General features: G+C 44.7%; 2 protein-coding genes across 3 annotated transcripts; both read left to right on the forward strand.

The window, feature by feature from the left end:
* The first annotated feature begins 7,581 nt into the window (after positions 1-7,581).
* On the forward strand, positions 7,582-12,077 carry LOC115586070 (ferritin light chain). 2 transcript variants are annotated; one of them, XM_030424833.1, is made up of 3 exons: positions 7,582-8,238; positions 9,495-9,641; positions 10,819-12,077. In XM_030424833.1, the coding sequence occupies exons 1-3, from the start codon at positions 8,113-8,115 to the stop codon at positions 11,107-11,109; spliced, it is 564 nt and encodes a 187-aa protein (XP_030280693.1). In that variant the 5' UTR covers positions 7,582-8,112; the 3' UTR covers positions 11,110-12,077. The 2 variants fall into 2 exon arrangements, with proteins under 2 accessions (XP_030280693.1, XP_030280692.1); XM_030424832.1 differs by having other exon boundaries at positions 7,830-8,283.
* A 1,723-nt stretch (positions 12,078-13,800) lies between these two features.
* On the forward strand, positions 13,801-16,664 carry myod1 (myogenic differentiation 1). The gene is made up of 3 exons (XM_030427111.1): positions 13,801-14,530; positions 15,366-15,447; positions 15,956-16,664. The coding sequence occupies exons 1-3, from the start codon at positions 13,940-13,942 to the stop codon at positions 16,174-16,176; spliced, it is 894 nt and encodes a 297-aa protein (XP_030282971.1). The 5' UTR covers positions 13,801-13,939; the 3' UTR covers positions 16,177-16,664.
* Positions 16,665-18,466: the final 1,802 nt, after the last annotated feature.

Consider the following 18,466-nt stretch of genomic DNA (forward strand, 5'->3'; position numbering starts at 1 on the left):
CTCTGTTAGGAGTCAGACACGCGTTTATTGTGTCGAGTTTGGAATGAGACACAAAAAATAAACTGATGAGGTTTTTGTACCTTCGTCACTTTTCTCTCAGGACTGGCTGTTGAAGGTTTTGGCTGAGATGGCAGCCATCTTGTTCTTGCACTGATTAAAGGAGCAGTCTGTAGTTTTAATGAGCAGAGAAAGAAAATCTTTACTGACTGATGAAGATGACACAAAATGAAGACGGAGGTCAAAGAGAAAACACCACAGCAATCCAGACAGAACTGCAGGTGAGAGGAAAGAGGTGTATTTGTGATTTCTGGGTGTATATTTATCAGGTATCGTCGTCGCTGAGAGCTGATTGGACGTGATCACAAAAAACTGTGACGTCACTTTCTGACCGCGAGCTGAACGTGAGAGTGTGAAGATCAGCAGCAGCCTGTTGACTCAGACTGTGGAGGCTCCTCAGGACGCCGGGTTAAAGGGTGACGGACCACACAGAGAGGACGACCACTTCATGACCACACACACACACACGCACACACACGCACACACACACACACACACACACACACACACACACACACACACACACACACACACTCTGACAAGACAAAAACCCACAAACGTTCAGTGTAATCTGAGTCTCATTAGTCTGTGACGGATTACTGTGATCTGCTCATCACAACATTAACTGCTGCACACACACACACACACACACACACACACACACACACACGCACACACACACACACACACACACAGCTGAGTGTGTTGTTGATTTACTTTCATAGTTTCAGTCGTGGTTGTGATACGTCCCGTATGTCCTCTTCAGGCCACCGTAGATGAACGACTCACCCTAACCAGACGAGTCTGTCATCAAAGATTTCTCAAAAGAAAAAGACTTGATTCTAAAAATCGAAAGCAAAAACACAACATTTGTAAAAACTGTTCTGATTGTTATCATCCTGATCAGAGACGCGGTGTGAGGGTGGGCTCAGTGTGAAACAGCTCGTCTTTCAAAGGACGTTTACACGGAGGACAACCCGACACGCACACACACACACACACGCACACACACACACACACACACACACACACACATTAAACACTCCCACAATCCTTTGCTGTCACTGACCCTGTTACCTCTGAGCTCAGAGACATTGTTTGTCTGTCTTGTTTACGTTACGTTAGCTTGTTAACGACACTGTTGCTAGCAGCTAACAGGACCAGCGTCCACACTCATACAGATATGTTGAAACAAACATTTTCCTGTTGGCTTCTGGTCCGCACGCAGACAGCAGGGGATTTCTCTACAGTGTATTTTTAAAAAGCTCCTGCTGCTGTGTGAACATGTTGGATCATTTCTACCAGATCCCGAGTCAGAAACAAATAATGAAACTGGTCCAGAACATTTGATCCGTGTGGAAAATCACTGCGGCCGCGGCCGGGATGAATCTGAACGTCTGCGGCTGACGAGCCTCACAAACAGATTCTCCTGATGTGATTCACTGAGGTGGCTGACACAGACATGAGAGACGTGTTGATGTCTGATCTGTTCTGGGCAGAGAAGTGTGAGTGTAACAGCAGCAGGTTTAATGTTCGCTGATCGTCTCTGCACACCATATCTGGGTCATCATCACTATTCCCACAATGTGGAGAAACAGGAGACGATCATCTGCAGATCAACAACCCGACTGTCAAAAACAACCTGCTCGCCGTTTAGTGACCTCATCACTGAATCAACTCACACTCATCGGACATTTACTGACACTTTTCAAAACAGTTATTATTAGTATTAATATCAATATTTAAAGAACTCTACAGCTCTCATTATTTGCTTCCACCAGCGGATCATTTCTGGACACATGAAGTCATTTCTTGTCATTTTTGTGGCGTCCAAAACAGTCTACGTTTCACAGGAAGTCAGACCGTCTCTGTGATCGCTGCGACTAAAACAGATATTCAAAGACAAACCACGATGTCGTCTAACCTGAACCAGGTGCTTCTTGTTGTCTTAACCTGAGCAGAGGAGAAGCTCAGCGTTGTGACGAGACAAGAATAAGAAAAGTATCTGTGGTTTTGCAGAAACGCACCAAGCTGACATTTGTTCGAGTCTGTGTGATCGACCTCGGTTTAGTGACGACAACACAAAGAATTGTTACTGAACCTGTGATGGTCACGTAGGCTCGCGAGTTACTGCCTCCACGATCAGTCACTGACATCCACAAGGTGACTATGATTTTATTTTACCGACACCGAAAATCTGTCTGTTTTCTTCAGTATGTATAATCGGCCTTTAGTCCAGCGCCAGTTGACCCCGCGGCGGTCACGAGTGTTTATCGCCTCCAGATTAGAACGGCTGTGGTGAAAACAAATTGGACACTTAGTCTGTGAGAGAGAAACTGACGTGTCTTCTGTGCTTCAGCTGCCAGATCAGTACTGAGCATGTGCAACTCTCAGCAGGGATCAGGAAGAAGCAAGACGTCTCACTCATTAGCAAGTTCAGTCGAGCAGAAACTTGTAGTTTAAAGTTGCAGATCTGAGTCGTCGTTCCCCGACAGCAGAAGTGAAGCAGTCGTTGCTGTTATACAAGTAAAATATCAGTCGTATAAGTAACGTAGTGCTTAAACTGACGCTGGTGCACATGATTCACTGGAGTTTCTGAATATTAAAACTTGAAGCTGGACTTTCCTCCATCCCGGTGGTCTGATGGCCCACAGACACTAAACGCTTCACACATGTAAAGAATGTGTTTCTGCCGTGGCTGTAAATAGTCTGCTGTTCTTCAGCTCCCCCTCCTCCGAGCGTCATCATTCATCATTGTTTAATTCTGCCACATAACACCGCGGCATCCATTTACCCCGCATCCCTCTCCGGACCACACCGCGCTATATTTGTCTCTTTAATGAGGAAGGGGGCATTCCAGAGGCTTTCTGGGTAATCGCAGCGTCTGGCACAAAAGGCATCCGAGGGGTCTCACCGGGCCAAACTCGGATTTACTTTCCTCCCATGTCAGAGGACAACAACATGCTTCAAACGGCCGGGTTTGTTCGCCCGACGGAGTTTACAACAGAAACGCGACCTGATGCTCATGAAAGCAGGAGCGGTGCTGTGACGGGGTTATGGTCCCCGTAACGAGGCAGACTCTGGTGTCAGGTACCGGCAGTGAAACGGGGCACCTCAGCAGGCTCGGGTGTCCCTCGCTCTGATCAGTAATTGTATTTACCTTGTCTCTGTCTTCCCTCCATTAAGAGCGGTAATGAGGCGAGTTGTGAGCTGAGGACTTCGCCGCTGATGACGAACCCGAGGATTCTTAATAGACAGCTGTTGGTGCGGCGTAAAGAGAGGTCCTGCTGATCTGTTTGACAGCTGTGACCCGCCGCAGGCCGGGCCAACGCCGGCCCTGCTCGGTGGTCAGGTCACACCTCAGGAATCAGACGTGAAGCAGGTTTTAATCCAGCAGGGTGACGTGTCCATCTATGTTTGAGGTTAGAAACATTACATAAGATGAGAGAAAAATACAGAAACGGTACTTAACCTCTGCTGCGAGCTGTCTCTCAATCAAAACAAGAGGCAGAGGCAGCGTGGCATCATGGGAGTTGTTGTCTTCACTGTTAAACAAACAACCAGCGCTGACGAAAATCTGTCTGATGTGACTCGGGCACAAATGGGCACAGACGAGGTAAAGTCATCTGATGTTTCCCCGAAAGTTCCAGCGACAGACAACCAAATGAAACACAGCGTTTACAGAGCAGGTCTGTCGTCACCTCGGCCGGGCTGAGGAGGACGCGACAGTCTGATTAAAGCTCCCGTTAAACAGCTAATGGAGTCATGATTTCTACAACAGTTATGAGTTTCCCAAATATCACAAGACGTAGTTCACAGCCGACCCCGAACCACCAAGTCTCCGACACAGACTCTCCAGACAGTCAGCTCCCTGTGAACACAGTCGAACCACGACGCATCAACGCAGACGTTACATTTAGCAGAAGTTAGCACTTACTTTAGCAACAAAGCTACTGTATCTGTCAAACAGGAAACTCAATCAGTCATCTCGGTGCAGTAACTGGTCTCCGTCGATGCTTGGCCTCACGCTGTTAGCTCGTTATCAGTACGTCTGTTAGCATCTGAAAGCTATCAGCAGGAGGGACAACCAGAAAATCACTGCATAAAGTTATAAAGTTGTGTTTTCTGTGCAGTAATCTGAGAGTTCTGATCTGTAGGAGCACAAACCTCGGGAGACGTTCTTCTTTTCATCCAGAGCAGCAGCATAAAACCAAGAAAATGTGAGATATGGAGCGAGACATATGTGAATGAAGCTGATCTGTAGTCTGGTGCTACAGCAGCAGAACAACATATTCTGTAGAGGATGAACTGATCTGTGTCGGGACTTCTCGGTGGTGTGAACATCGGCTCCTCAGCAGCGTCTTTGTGTCCCTGCAGGCGTCAGACGACCTGCTTCTGTTCTGTTGAGAGCTCCAGCTGTTCAGACTGAACATGAAGACATGAAGCCCGCAGCAGCGACGCATTTATAAACCGGCTCAGGTGAAGAGAGGCAGGAATTCAAAATGAGCGGCGGCGTTCCTGAGCGGCGGTCGCAGCTGAGGGCCCGGCGTCGTTTCCTGCCTGTGGAAGAAGCTGCAGCGAGTCAGACGTGTAGCCGCTGGTTATTCTGGTGACGCCTTTATTAATTATTTTCTCATAATCGTTTGTGTTGACTGAGGTGTTCGTACTGCTGACGGCAGCTCCAGGTGAGACAGAAGCCATCCGTGGTGTGTCCAGTTTATTCACTCTTTCAGCCATATTTAGTTTTTCAAATCGATTCTAAATCTGAGCTTCAAATCTTTTACTGTCCCATTAAATCTGGATTCAATCTAACTTTTAAACTAGCGACCGTCACATCAGCCTCAGCGGTACTTTGTGTTTAGTGCTTATTATCAAATGTTAGCATGCTAGCACGCGGACATTAATCAGTTTTCCAGCCAATCACAGCCTCGTCTCTCACGTCTCGTACGCCTCTCGTGCCGGCGTCGAACATACGAGCTGGTTGGAGGTCAGCTGTAGACAAAAGTGCAGCTTTTCATCTGAGACAGAGGTGACGAGAAGCGTTTACAAATGTTCAGACAGTTTCGACAGTCTGAGGAGGTGGAGGTTGATATCAGGCTGGATTCAAACCCACAACATCAGAGTTTTACAGTGAAGGTGAAGTCACGCTTGTGTAAAATATCATCTAGTCTCGTGTTAAAGCGCTCACAGAACAACATTGTCTGGCTCAACACCAACATGGAGCCGACTCGACACAGAAGAGGTCCTAAAAAAGATGAAAATCATAGTAAACTGTCCGTGAGAGGCGAGTTCTGATAAACACGACATCACGAACGAGTCTGTTGTCTTTATAGTCGTTGTTTTCACTAGTTTTATGACAGACTTGATGAAAAAATTATCTTTTAAATCGACAAACATCATCTGTGTGATTTGTGAGAGTATCGATAGTTTCAATCTGTTCAGACAGGATCAATAAATTATTTGACTTCAGCTCTCTGAGTCATGAAGCTCCGTTTGTTCAACTGAACTCCACAAACACAACAAACCTCACAACTGTCTGCAGTAAATCTGCTGCTGCGAGTTAATCTATAGTGTGTGTGTGTGTGTGTGTGTGTGTGTGTGTGTGTGTGTGTGTGTGTAAAGTAATCTGCCACCAGTGCAGGACAAAGCAGTCGTTGTAGTGTTGGTGGTTTACAGCAGGCAGCAGGTGTGAAGGCCGACACCTCCGCTGTCAGTCTGCACGTCCTGGGTCTATTAAGTGTGTGTGTGTGTGTGTGTGTGTGTGTGTGTGTGTGTGTGTGTGTGTGTGTGTGTGAGTGTGTGTGTGTGTCCAGTCTGTCTCTTTATTAACTATTTATGTTGTTGTGTAAATAAACCTGACTGGACTTCACGTCTCTGGACTTCATGTCGTGTTCTCCGTTTGTTTTATTGACTTAAAAACTTTACAAAACACAGATTTTATGTTATTTATTTTCTTGTGTTTGTTTTGAATGTGATTAACTGAAAATGTTCAGAGTGAAAATGTGTATTTCCATGTTGACATAATTATATCCAGACTTTATTTACTGCAGAACAGTCAATAACTGATGTTAAATAGTTTGTAACTTGTATTTTCTATTTACAGCCCATCAGAACCAAACGACACCCTGATTCTGGCTCGTGTCTCACCCCATCAGAATTATTCTGTACAGTAAAGGAGTTTGTGGTCAGTACACAAGATGTCGGGCCTCTTACCGGGCCTGTTGGACCTCTGACTGGGCCTCAGTCGAGCCACTGTCCCGGCTTTGGTCGAATCTATATTGGGGCTCATTGAGGGCTTGGTCGGGCCTCCGTAGAGCCTCATTCTGGTGTCTGTCGGGCCTCAGTCTGGCCTGAGTCGGGCCTCAGTCTGGTCTGGGTCGGACCTCAGTCTGGTCTGAGTCGGGCCTCAGTCTGGCCTGAGTCGGACCTCAGTCTGGTCTGAGTCGGACCTCAGTCTGGCCTGAGTCGGGCCTCAGTCTGGCCTGAGTCGGGCCTCAGTCTGGTCCGAGTCGGACCTCAGTCTGGCCTGAGTCGGGCCTCAGTCTGGTCCGAGTCGGACCTCAGTCTGGCCTGAGTCGGGCCTCAGTCTGGTCTGAGTCGGGCCTCAGTCTGGCCTGAGTCGGGCCTCAGTCTGGTCCGAGTCGGACCTCAGTCTGGCCTGAGTCGGGCCTCAGTCTGGTCCGAGTCGGGCCTCAGTCTGGCCTGAGTCGGGCCTCAGTCTGGTCCGAGTCGGGCCTCAGTCTGGCCTGAGTCGGGCCTCAGTCTGGTCCGAGTCGGACCTCAGTCTGGCCTGAGTCGGGCCTCAGTCTGGTCTGAGTCGGGCCTCAGTCTGGCCTGAGTCGGGCCTCAGTCTGGTCCGAGTCGGACCTCAGTCTGGCCTGAGTCGGGCCTCAGTCTGGTCTGAGTCGGACCTCAGTCTGGTCTGAGTCGGGCCTCAGTCTGGCCTGAGTCGGGCCTCAGTCTGGTCCGAGTCGGACCTCAGTCTGGCCTGAGTCGGGCCTCAGTCTGGTCTGAGTCGGGCCTCAGTCTGGCCTGAGTCGGGCCTCAGTCTGGTCCGACTCGGGCCTCAGTCTGGTCCGACTCGGGCCTCAGTCTGGTCTGAGTCGGGTCCACTCTGCTGTGCAGCATCACCTGACCGGAGCTGATCCACCTCCTGCAGCGTGCCTCTAGTCTGTTACACTCAAAGGTCCGGTCCAGGTATCACTGAGGTGCCTGTGGTTCAGGGTGTGGTGGGGTCCAGGGTGCAGGTCTTGTGGACCTCCAGGCTGAGAACCGGACTTTCTTCCCTCCAGGACCAGCTGACCCCCCGCGGAGCAGCCAGCCTCTGCCGTCACTCATCCTGCCCCGAGGAGCCAGGCTGAAACAGGAGGAGAGGAGGAGAACCAGCAGGTCGGCTCTGAACCCAGATCCACAGAGGAGAGACTGATGACAGTCAGCTGATCAGTGACCCGATGATCTGGATCACAATATGGGGCAGAAAGATGAGTTGAGCTGGAGCGAGGCCCCCCTGGTTCTACTGGTTCTACTGGTTCAGCTGGTCAGATGTCATCGGGTCATCGGGTTTCTGCTCCTTTACAGTACTCTACTCCAGTTACTAGTTACTCTGCAGATTACATACTGCAGCAAAGTATCAGAACATCTGATCCGATTAGTCGACCACAGATATACAGAACATGTGCAGAATTTAATTAAATATCAGTTACTGTGAGAGTTTCACTGAGGCACATTCGTATATTTATATTCTGTAAATGTAACTTTTGTATTTTCTACTTTCTTTCTTTGTCAGTTAATAAAATAATCACAGTAACTAATCGATAAATCGATAGAGGCTGTTGTGTGTCTCGCTGTGACTCCGTGACATCTACGTTATGTAACTCTCGGTGCTTCAGGCTGCAGCTCGGAGCTCTCACGCACCGGATGAACTTGAGCAGCTGACCGGGAAACAGTTGATCCCTGCGGGCTAAATTTATCCTGCTGTCGACGGTCCGCTGGAGGAGGACGCGCTGCTTGTTGTTATCAGGCAGTCGAGATTATCTCCTGAGCGGCGGTGTCATCATGGCTGCTGAGCCCGCAGAGAAGAGGTTAAAGACCGGCCTGCCGCTGTGCGCAGCGCACCGGAGCTCCGCGGGCAGCCGCGCCAGACACAACCTGCAGGCCGCCGTGGAGGAGGCGCTGTGCGGGGTGAGCAGCCTGCTGTGGGACGGAGCGTACCGGCTGCAGGCTCTGGTAGGAGAACAGCGAGGAGAGTAACTAGTTACTGAAGTAACGAGTACTGAGCTGAGGTACTTCTCCATGACAGCTCAGAGACAAGTTACTCTATTACATCTGTCTGACAGCTTTAGTTACTAATTACTCTCCAGGTTTAAATGGTTGACAAATTATGGAATGTAACTAAGTACTTTTACTCCATTACATCTGTCTGACAGCTTTAGTTACTAATTACTCTCCAGGTTTAAATAGTTGATAAATGATGGAATGTAACTAAGTACATTTACTCAAGTACTGTGAGTACATGTTGGAGGCAGTCTTTGTACTTATACTGCAGTACATTTGTCTTTACAGCTGTAGTTACATATTACTATATAAATATCTGTTTGTTTTACTACTTTGGCTCTAATTACTATTAACTAGTAACTAAAGCTATCAATTAAATGTAATGGAGTAAAAGTATAATGTATCAGAAACTGGAAATAGTCAAGTAAAGTTTTACTGAACTACAGTTACAGAGTTACTCTCCATCTACACCTCAGAGACAAGTACTGTACTTTTACTCCATTACAACCATCTGACAGCTTTAGTTACTAATTACTTTCCAGGTTACACTTGTTTGTTACCAGTGAAGGAACTTAACTAAGTACATATACTGCAAGGTGGAAGTAACTCATTACATCTACTCAAATGACTACATTTAAGTTACTATTTTAATACCAGTGGTTTTACTTGTAATCGTATGATTGAGTAATATATTAGTAATATATTTGTATTTGTACTCGAGTAAAGATATTCAGCCCGCTGCGTGTGGTGCACAATACTTTACTTTTACTCCATTACATGTGTCTGACAGCTTTAGTTACTTATTACTCTCCAGGTTACAATGGTTGATAAATGATGGAATGTAACTAAATACATTTACTCACGCACTGTGAGTACATCTTGGAGGTAATCTTTGTACTTTTACTGCACTAGATTTATTTGTAAGTTTAGTTACTAGTTACTTTGCAGGTTACACGCTGCGTCAGAGAAACACTGAGCGACTGATTCGATGAACATTGATCCAGGTAATCAGAGTACAGGGTGTATAATTTACTTTTACGTGTACTTTTTAAACTTAAATACATTTATCACCAAACAGAAAGTTACTTTTGATACTCAGATACTCAGTTACACTCTCGATGAGGCGTTCAGGCAACACTCGGTCTTTGTTCCGTTTCCTGCAGTCGAGCGTGTTCGAGCGGGACGACGTCGCTCTGCCCCGCGTCGCCTCCTTCTTCCACCAGGAGGCGCTGAAGCAGCAGCAGGAGGCGGAGGCCATGTTGGGCTACCTGGCTGAGCGAGGAGGCAACTACTGCGGCAAGGACGTCCAGGTGAGTCCTGCCGGAGCTTTGTACTCTAATTCATCTCTTTATTTCTTGTTTTTCTTCAGTTCCAGCTGCGTAAATGTGTAAAATATCCTCCTGTAGTAAAACACAAGTACGTAGAAGTATTCTGTTTGTACAGTTTGAGGTTTTACTTCACTACTTTTTGAGGTCAGAGGTCAGAGCATGTGTTGCCCAGAGGCACTTCAGCAGGCCGGAGGGGGTTTGTTCGTGTCGTCAGGGGTCCTGATGATTCTGAAACTGAATTTATGTTCTGAACTTTATCTGTGAGCAGCTTCAGCCTGTTCTCAGTTTACCTCGCGTTCCTCCAGATCCAGGATTTATTTCTCCTCCTGTGCCGTCCTTCATTCTGTCAGAGCAGGTGTCTCAATCTCTCTCCGCTTCTTCTTCTTTTTTTCAAATAGCAGAGATCATTTTGGAATGAAGCTCTTCATTTTGGGCCAGGTGGGGGAGGAGGTGGTGTAGGTGGTGTAGGTGGTGTGGGGGGAGGTTAAGATACCAGGAGGCTGGAGAAGGAGGGAGGGAGGTGAACCCCCTGGAGATCTGCCCCCGGCTCTGGCCTAAAGCCGGTCAGGGTGTACATTTCCCCCCCTGAGTTCCGGAAAATTGGCGAGATTAATGCTGCGGCAGAGGGACGGTGGTGCTGATGGCGTTTCCAGATGGCCGAGGGCATCGGCGGCGGTGGCGTTGGCGCGTCGCAGCGTGGCCTCCGACCGCCGGCCCGGGTTTATGAGTCGTGTAAAATCGTTTCAGGGCTGAGGCCCGGGTCCAGTCAGCAGCAGTTTGGGACACCTCGTTATCCATCTCAAGTGCCGTGAACCTCAACGACACAACGCCTCAGAGTCGAGTCCGCTCTGCTCGGCTGGATGTTTGTTTGAGTGTAGAAGGACTTTTATTCTGAAGGAACTTAAAATGGACTTTGATATAAATGTTTCCAAAGCTCTCGATGAAGCTGTTAAAGATACAATATGTAACATTATTAACGTCAACATGTCTAAAAACGATGTTCAAACCAGAGATATCCTCACGTTTATTCAAGGTAACGTTTCATTTGGTCAAGAGAGTCGGAGCGCGAGGAAGGAAGTCTGAACCAGTGTCGGGTCGAGGGACGATGCGGTGGTTCTGGGAAAAGCCTCTGATGATGGTTGTAATCTTTGGATTTCAGAAGCCGGGCTGCGAGGCGGTCTGTGCGGTGATACCGGCTCTGGAGCTGCTGCTGCTCCAGCTCAGGGAGGAAGTGGACGTCCTGGTTGAGCTGAGCCAGCTGGCTCGGAACCACGGAGACCCGCACACCGCCAGCGTTGTGAAGAGCCACTTCCTGACGCCGCGGGTGGATCGCCTCAAACTGCTGGGAGACCTGCTCACCAACGCCCGCCGGGTGGGCTGCACCAGCGACCAGACGGGCGGGTTCGGAGAGTACATCCTGAATGAGCTGCAGGAGGAGCTGACCGGCTGAAGGTCCGAGGGAGGTTCTGATTGATCCCACATGAGAAATGAAACTATGGAGAACGAAAGTTGAATCTCCAGAGGACTTTAAATTAAATATTAGCATCATCGCTCTGCTTCCAGCACAGATATGTTCAGATCATATGTAGCCTAGCTTAGCATACAGACTCAGAGAGGTAAACTGCTCGCTTAGCGCCGTCGAAACAGATAAACGAACCTTCCAGCAGCGCCGACGACGTCTAAATTAACATTTACATGACGCGATTGAGACAATCCAGGCTGGTGTGAGCCTAGCTTAGCTCAAAACACACCTTTAAGCTGTTATTTTTCACGGGAAGTCGGACACGATCTCCATCCGCTATCATGGCGACTGCAACAGGTATTTTAAGCCAAACTCTTCTAACCTTAAACCAAATGTTTGTGTGGGTAAACCTCAAAACCATCAAAACGAAATGTGAATTTGTTTTTGATATTAAAATGATATTTTCCTTCTTTTTTTTGGAGGAATTTAATCAAGTTTTTTTACAAAATGCAGAAATCTGAGCAGGATTCAGTGACGGCGACTGAATTATCTTTAAAAACTATGAATCTTTTACCAAATGAACATGAAGCCGGTCGTTAAGACACTTTAAAGACGTGTTGTGTTGTTATTTGTATTATTTATTCACCATGTGTTCGGTGTTTAATCGTGTTTTGTGACTTGTCGTGTTCCGACCGAGCTCTGCTGTGTACTGAGTGTTCGATAGCCGTCAGGAAGTTTGTATGTTTGCAGATGTTCACTGCTGAAGTTTGTTTGTCACAGGTTTGTGTTTGTTTGTTGTGCACTTTGTAATGAAATTAGTCAAATAACGTTTTATAACATTTGTAACCTGCAGGTGATTTTTGATACGTGAGCGTGATGGTTTTTTTTCATGTTGTGTCGGCAGGAAACCCTGAAAGTTGTTCAGTAATCTTTTGTTAATAAAGTTTAAAAAACAAGTTCTGCAGAAACCTTTTTTTTTTCAGCATCAGTTTAAAGGTCCAGTACGTAAAGAACCAACTCTGACCCGACCTGTAATCTCAAACGTCGGTGTAGGACGACTTTAACATTAACATTTAAAACAAAATCATAACTTATAAATTAAAATCACTGAATTTAAAGGACCATTCTGCAGTTTCTGACCATTTAAATCACAGATTAATTTACATCCGGGTTAGAAAAAGTCGAACGGATGTTTACGAGCAGCGAAACTCATCACCGGCTCGTGTTCTGTTGTTGCCGGGGGTTACCTCCTGTATTAACACACCTGTCAATCACTTTTGGAGCGGTGGTGATAATCCGCTGAGTGGAGGGTTCGAATATTTCCTCATCCGCTGTCACGTCTGACTGGCAGAGCATGATGGGTAGTTAAATCACAGCCTGCAAGACGGAGCTCAGGTCAGACAACAGTGTGTGTGTGTGTGTGTGTGTGTGTGTGTGTGTGTGTGTGTGTGTGTGTGCGCCCTCCAGCTGCAGCTCAGGTGTACTGCAGCGGTGTGTGTCTGCTGTCTGAGGAGGAGGAGGATGAATCTTCTTCTATAAATAAACTAAATGACATGTAACTTGATTTAACACGTTCCCGTCGTGTTTTACACTCTTTAAAATTAAATGTGATCGTGTGATGAAAATAAATGTTAATTATAAATGTTTGTGGTTTCAGTTCCGACATCATCGGCAGGTCAAAGGTCCGAAAACTTTTTTTTTATCATCAAGCTGATGAAATGAAACCACAACAGGACTTAAACTCAATTTTTTTTACTCTTTTCTGATTTTATTTAGCAAAATTCTCTTTTAAAAATATGCTTTTTCACTGATTCAATAATAATAATAATAATAATAATAATAATAATAATAATAATAATAATAATAATTCACTCCATTGTAAAGTAATTGACAAAGAACTTTAGACATCGTACATAAAAGTTCTGGCTCCGTGTTTCGGGTCATTTAAGTAACTATATATTCTATTTTAACTGTGATTTAAAGGAGCAGTCTGAAGATTTGTTAATGAAATGAAGAGAAACAAACAAACTACCTTAAAAAGGACAAAAACACAGTTGATGCTGTTCTACTCTGTTTACATGTGGCGGACCCTGCCACCTCTCTATCTTCAGTGTTCTGGGAGCTGATTTTCAGAGAGCAGCGTGTTTATTACCTCATTAATATTCAGATAAAATGACTTTCACCGTTCTTATAATTTGGTGTCGTCCGTTTGCTTCAGTTTCATCGATTATTTCTAGTTTTTTTTAAACATTTGTTTCCTGATCGTTCGCCTCAAAGTTTCATTTATAATTTTTAATTTCTCTCCGTGTTCAGTTTGATCTAAAAGTCACATTTCATATCAAGTTAACACTGAATTACATCCAAGTGTGCCAGTAAAAAGTTATGAAGAACAGGAGAATAATAATAAATAAATAAAAAGGTAAATAAGTAAGTAAATAAATGAATAAATAAAAAGGTAAATAACTGTCTGAGTGAGTGTGACACTGGTCCTGGTCCACACGCTGCTGTGAGGGTCCCCGGCCCCCCGCTGTGCCGCTCTGACTCTCTTTGGGGTAATTGTACACTAATTACCGTGAAGTTGTAAACCCCTCCTGCTGCCAGCTGATTGGTCAGCCTTCAGCGGACCTCATCACCCTGACCCCGCCCCCCGGCGGGTGTCCCAGGTATAAGAAGCTCCAGGTCAGCAGCTGAGGGGACAGAACAGTTTGTGACAGGACTCTACATTCCCCCCAAACCCAGACCCGCTGCTCCTCCTCTGCTCCTCCTCTCTGCTCCGCTGGATTTGTTTCTTCTTCTGTGGTGTGTGTGGGGCTGAATCATGGAGCTGTCGGATATCTCTTTCCCCATCCCCGCCGCGGATGATTTCTACGATGACCCCTGCTTCAACACCAGCGACATGCACTTCTTCGAGGACCTGGACCCGCGGCTGGTCCATGTGGGCCTCCTGAAGCCGGACGACTCCTCCTCTTCAGTTTCACCCTCCCCTTCCTCCTCCGCATCCTCCTCCCCGTCATCTCTGCTGCACCTCCATCACCACGCAGAAGGGGAGGACGACGAGCACGTCCGCGCCCCCAGCGGGCACCACCAGGCGGGCCGCTGCCTGCTCTGGGCCTGCAAGGCCTGCAAGAGGAAGACCACCAATGCGGACCGGCGGAAGGCGGCCACGCTGCGGGAGCGCCGGCGGCTCAGCAAAGTCAACGACGCCTTCGAGACCCTGAAGCGCTGCACGTCGGCCAACCCCAACCAGCGGCTGCCCAAGGTGGAGATCCTGCGCAACGCCATCAGCTACATCGAGTCCCTGCAGGCGCTGCTGCGCGGCGGCCAGGACGACGGCTACTACCCGGTGCTGGAGCACTACAGCGGGGACTCAGACGCCTCCAGCCCCCGGTCCAACTGCTCCGACGGCATGGTGAGTTCAGTGACCGACAGGTGTCAGAGAGGGAGAGGGGGTCAGTGGAGACGGATCATGGAGAGCTTCTCCTGCGCGTCTTTACGCACGAACGAGCCGCGAGTTTCACCTTTAAACTTTTGTTTCGTTTCATTAACTGATTTTTTTTTTCGTGCATTTATTTTATTTTATTAATGGTCAAGATTGATTTAATTTTGTTAAAACAGGTTGAGCAACGAAATGCGCGCTGCGTCACAACCTGTCATCTCTCTTTAACTGCGATTATTATTTTCATTATTACAATTTCCACGCGTCATTTTAGCTTCAGTTCTTCTTTCAAATAGATTATTTCATCCGTTTATTTTCACTGGTTTGTGTCTCAACAACTTCAGATATAGAATATCATTGATTCGGTTCTGTCCTGACGAACAGATGAAAATATTTCGTTTTCAGAATCAGTCGCGTAAAAACATGAAACTGAAACATCGATGGAAACATTTTGATTTTAACGAAACGTGTTGAAACTAATTTAATATGATTTCTTGTTGGGACACAAAAAACGTTTCCGGTTGTATTTAAACATTTTATATTAAAAAAGAAAGAAAAACATGATTAATAGTTCTGTCTCATTAATTTAAACCACCGTCAGCAGTTTGTTTTAAATTAATATAAATAATAATCCGCCTTTTTCTTCACTTCTCTAAATTATTTTATCTCGTTTTCTTTTTAAAATTCATCCTCCAGCTGAAACATTTGGGCCTCATGTTTTCTCAAACATCAATAATGATAATAATGATGATGATAATAATAATGACGTCAGTGCTTCAGGATGTTTAACCTGTCTTTCTCTCTGCAGACGGACTTTAACGGACCGAGCTGTCAGTCCAACAGAAGAGGAAGTTACGACAGCAGCTCTTATTTCTCTGAGACTCCAAACGGTGAGAAACGACTTTAAATCATATAAAACATTTAATCCAACAGCCAACAGGCGACTGATGAAGATAATAAACGACTTTACTGCCTCTGATTGTAAAGCAAATAAAACGAGCCATAAAACCAGATTAAACAGCTTAATGAGGCCAATAAAACTATAAAGTTAAATGTTCCCTTCAACAAACAAACACTGAAGTTTAAGAGGCTGAAGTGTTTTTACAGAAAATGTTATTTTCATGTTGGATAATGTGAGCTGCAGTTCAGTCTGCAGCGAAATGTTTAATACTGAAACATCTCAGTTTAATCCAGAAACTCACAAGTTTAGTTGAATAAGAAACAAAAGTTTGTGTTCACAGTGAGTTCAGTTATTTTATGCTAAAATCAATGTTGATAAAATCACTGATGGATTAAGATTTAACTCAGAGAGTTTGTTTCCTTCTCCAGTTATTAATTCAGAATCATTTTGTTTGATGTTAAAATCTAAAACTTGATGTTTGTGCCGTTTTGTTCCAGGCGGTCTGAAGAGTGAGCGCAGCTCGGTGGTCTCCAGTCTGGACTGTCTGTCCAGCATCGTGGAGCGGATCTCCACCGACACCAGCAGCCTGCTGCCGGCCGCCGACGGCCCCGCGTCCCCGACCACACCCCCGTCCGGCGAGGCCGCGGCCCCGGGGCCCGTCCAGATCCCCTCCCCGACCGCCAGCCAGGACCCGAACCTGATCTATCAAGTCCTATAGACCCTCAGACCGGGACTCTCCTGACAACACAGATCCACACACTCAAGCTGAACACGTATGGAAGCTCATTCCTGACAGAAAAGATGATGATAATGATGATAATAATAATAATAATAATAATAATAATAATAATAATAATAATAATAACAATAATAATAATAATAATAATAATAATAATAATAATATAAAGGTCTCACCTCCTGGCCTTCACCTGAGCTCTCAGCAGCATCACAGCCTTCATCAATGGAGAGTTTCCTGTTTTAAAGATTTTATAGTTATCGAACTCTTTCTGCTGAAGACTGAAACACAGTCCAACGCTCCAGAACCAGAATCCAGAACTGGTTCAGATCTTTACTATAAACTATTAATGTTTTCATTCAGTCTTAATTCAACAGCTGTAAAATAAACTAAGGAATGAAAAGATTAAAATCCTCGATTACTGAGAGGAAGCTACAATCTTATTTTATAAATCGATATTTAATATTTTCCTGAAGACGTTTTGGGAAATTGAAGAAACAGGAAATACAAAAACAAAGAATAAATGAAACACTGGTTCTATAACGTTCTGCAGGAATGAGCTTCTGTATTCGACCCCAGATTCCCGTTTCTGCTGTCAGACATAAAGAGTATGTTTTAGATTTAGATGAAACCACTTGAATGCTGGGAAATGTAGTTTCTGCCAAGTTCTTTTTTTTTTCACTGATGAATAGAGATCAGTTCACTTCTCGCTGTATTTTTTAAGTTAAGTTTTTCTTTAAGTTATGAAAAGATATTTTAAAAAGGCTCAGCCGAGTCGTTCAGATGGAGTTTCTCTTCCTCTCTGTGTATTAAGTTTATCTGATGAAGGACGGAGGCCAAACAACAACAACAACAACAACAACAAAAAGAAAAGAAAAAGAGAAAACATCCATTTACATTCCTCCACGTTCGTCCATCTGAAGTCCTAAAAAGCTCCGGCTGTCCCGTTCCCTCAGGAAGGAAAAAAACAAAGAACTGCAAATGATCCTGTGATATTTTTAAAGATGCCAACGATAGAAAAACCGAACTCGTCCGCAGACACAAACACTTCCCTGCAGCGGAGGACCATTCTTTCTGTTTTCTGTACATATTATGTAAATAAGAGGCGATTTTGTTCCAACTGAAAAGTATTAATTATGTATTTAATGTTTCCGTCTGTATGTTGCTTTTTTGTTTGTTGTGAAAAAATGTTAAACTTTATATTTATACATCTGAAAACTGAGTGACGGTCTAACGACTAATAAATGAACCTGCTTATTTATACGAACAAACCGACGAGAGTCTCATTTTTAATTTCTGTGTGAAAAGTCTTGATAAGCTTTTATGATATTTTTACACTTCAGGAGGATTTTTATTGTTTTTTTTTTTTATTCTGGGTTAAAAAAAAGACATAACACATATTTAATAATGTGCAAAAAGAACACAACATCTGATTCACAACATAAACGAGGTAATAACAGAATTTTAATTCACCATTAAATAAATAAATTGAGGAAAATAAGGTTTGAAGTTAGAGAGGTGGCAGGGTCCGCCACATACAAACAAAGTAAAGCAATACAAACTGTGTTTTTGTCCTTTAAGCTCAGTTTGTTTGTTCAGTTCATTCAGTCATGAACACAGACAGAAAAACAAAAACAGCCAGTGAAGATTTTTGCTTTTCATTAACATTTCTCCAACAAAACTACAGACTGCTCCTTTAAATCTCTAAGAAACACAAAAGGAACAGCCTTAAAGTGTTTTTAATAGATGATTCTGCTAAATAAAATCAGAAAAGAGTGAAAATTTAACGTTTGAGCCACATTATTTTTTTATTTCACCAGCTAGTGTATACAAAGTATCAAAACTTGTGCAGAAATAATAATTATAAAGACAGTTTTCTGACCTTTGATCTCCTTGCTGCTGTTTTTACTGATGATGAACTACTGACATCCAAAATGACAATAATACATTTAGTTTCTCTTCTGATTCACATTTATCACAGAAAACTACAGACTGCTCCTTTAAATAACAGTTAAAATGAAATATTCAGTAACTTTTATAAACTGAAACACTCGTCTAGAAATTATATTTACACTGTCTGAAGTTGTTTGTCCTTTAATTGCAGTGGAGTGAATTATTCATTAATTATTGAATCAGAGAATAATTTAAATTGAATGAGGGTGAAACAGGTGAGAAGAGAGAAAATGGGAATAAAAGTTAAATCAAAAAGTTGCGTAACTTTAATTTTTAAAAAAGTACAAATGGTGAATTTGGGTTCCTGGAGAAGCCGCGA

The sequence above is a fragment of the Sparus aurata genome, chromosome 8 (genome assembly GCF_900880675.1).
Source record: "Sparus aurata chromosome 8, fSpaAur1.1, whole genome shotgun sequence".
In the NCBI taxonomy this organism is placed as follows: Eukaryota; Metazoa; Chordata; class Actinopteri; order Spariformes; family Sparidae; genus Sparus; species Sparus aurata.

Bases quoted from the DNA above. Each gene is read 5' to 3' on its own strand.
- myod1 (XM_030427111.1), top strand. From the start codon at position 13,940: ATGGAGCTGTCGGATATCTCTTTCCCCATCCCCGCCGCGGATGATTTC. The intron at 14,531-15,365 runs GTGAGTTCAGTG...TTCTCTCTGCAG, and splicing joins CCAACTGCTCCGACGGCATG to ACGGACTTTAACGGACCGAG. The intron at 15,448-15,955 runs GTGAGAAACGAC...GTTTTGTTCCAG, and splicing joins TTTCTCTGAGACTCCAAACG to GCGGTCTGAAGAGTGAGCGC.
- LOC115586070 (XM_030424832.1), top strand. From the start codon at position 8,113: ATGGCTGCTGAGCCCGCAGAGAAGAGGTTAAAGACCGGCCTGCCGCTG. The intron at 8,284-9,494 runs GTAGGAGAACAG...CGTTTCCTGCAG, and splicing joins CGTACCGGCTGCAGGCTCTG to TCGAGCGTGTTCGAGCGGGA. The intron at 9,642-10,818 runs GTGAGTCCTGCC...TTTGGATTTCAG, and splicing joins ACTGCGGCAAGGACGTCCAG to AAGCCGGGCTGCGAGGCGGT.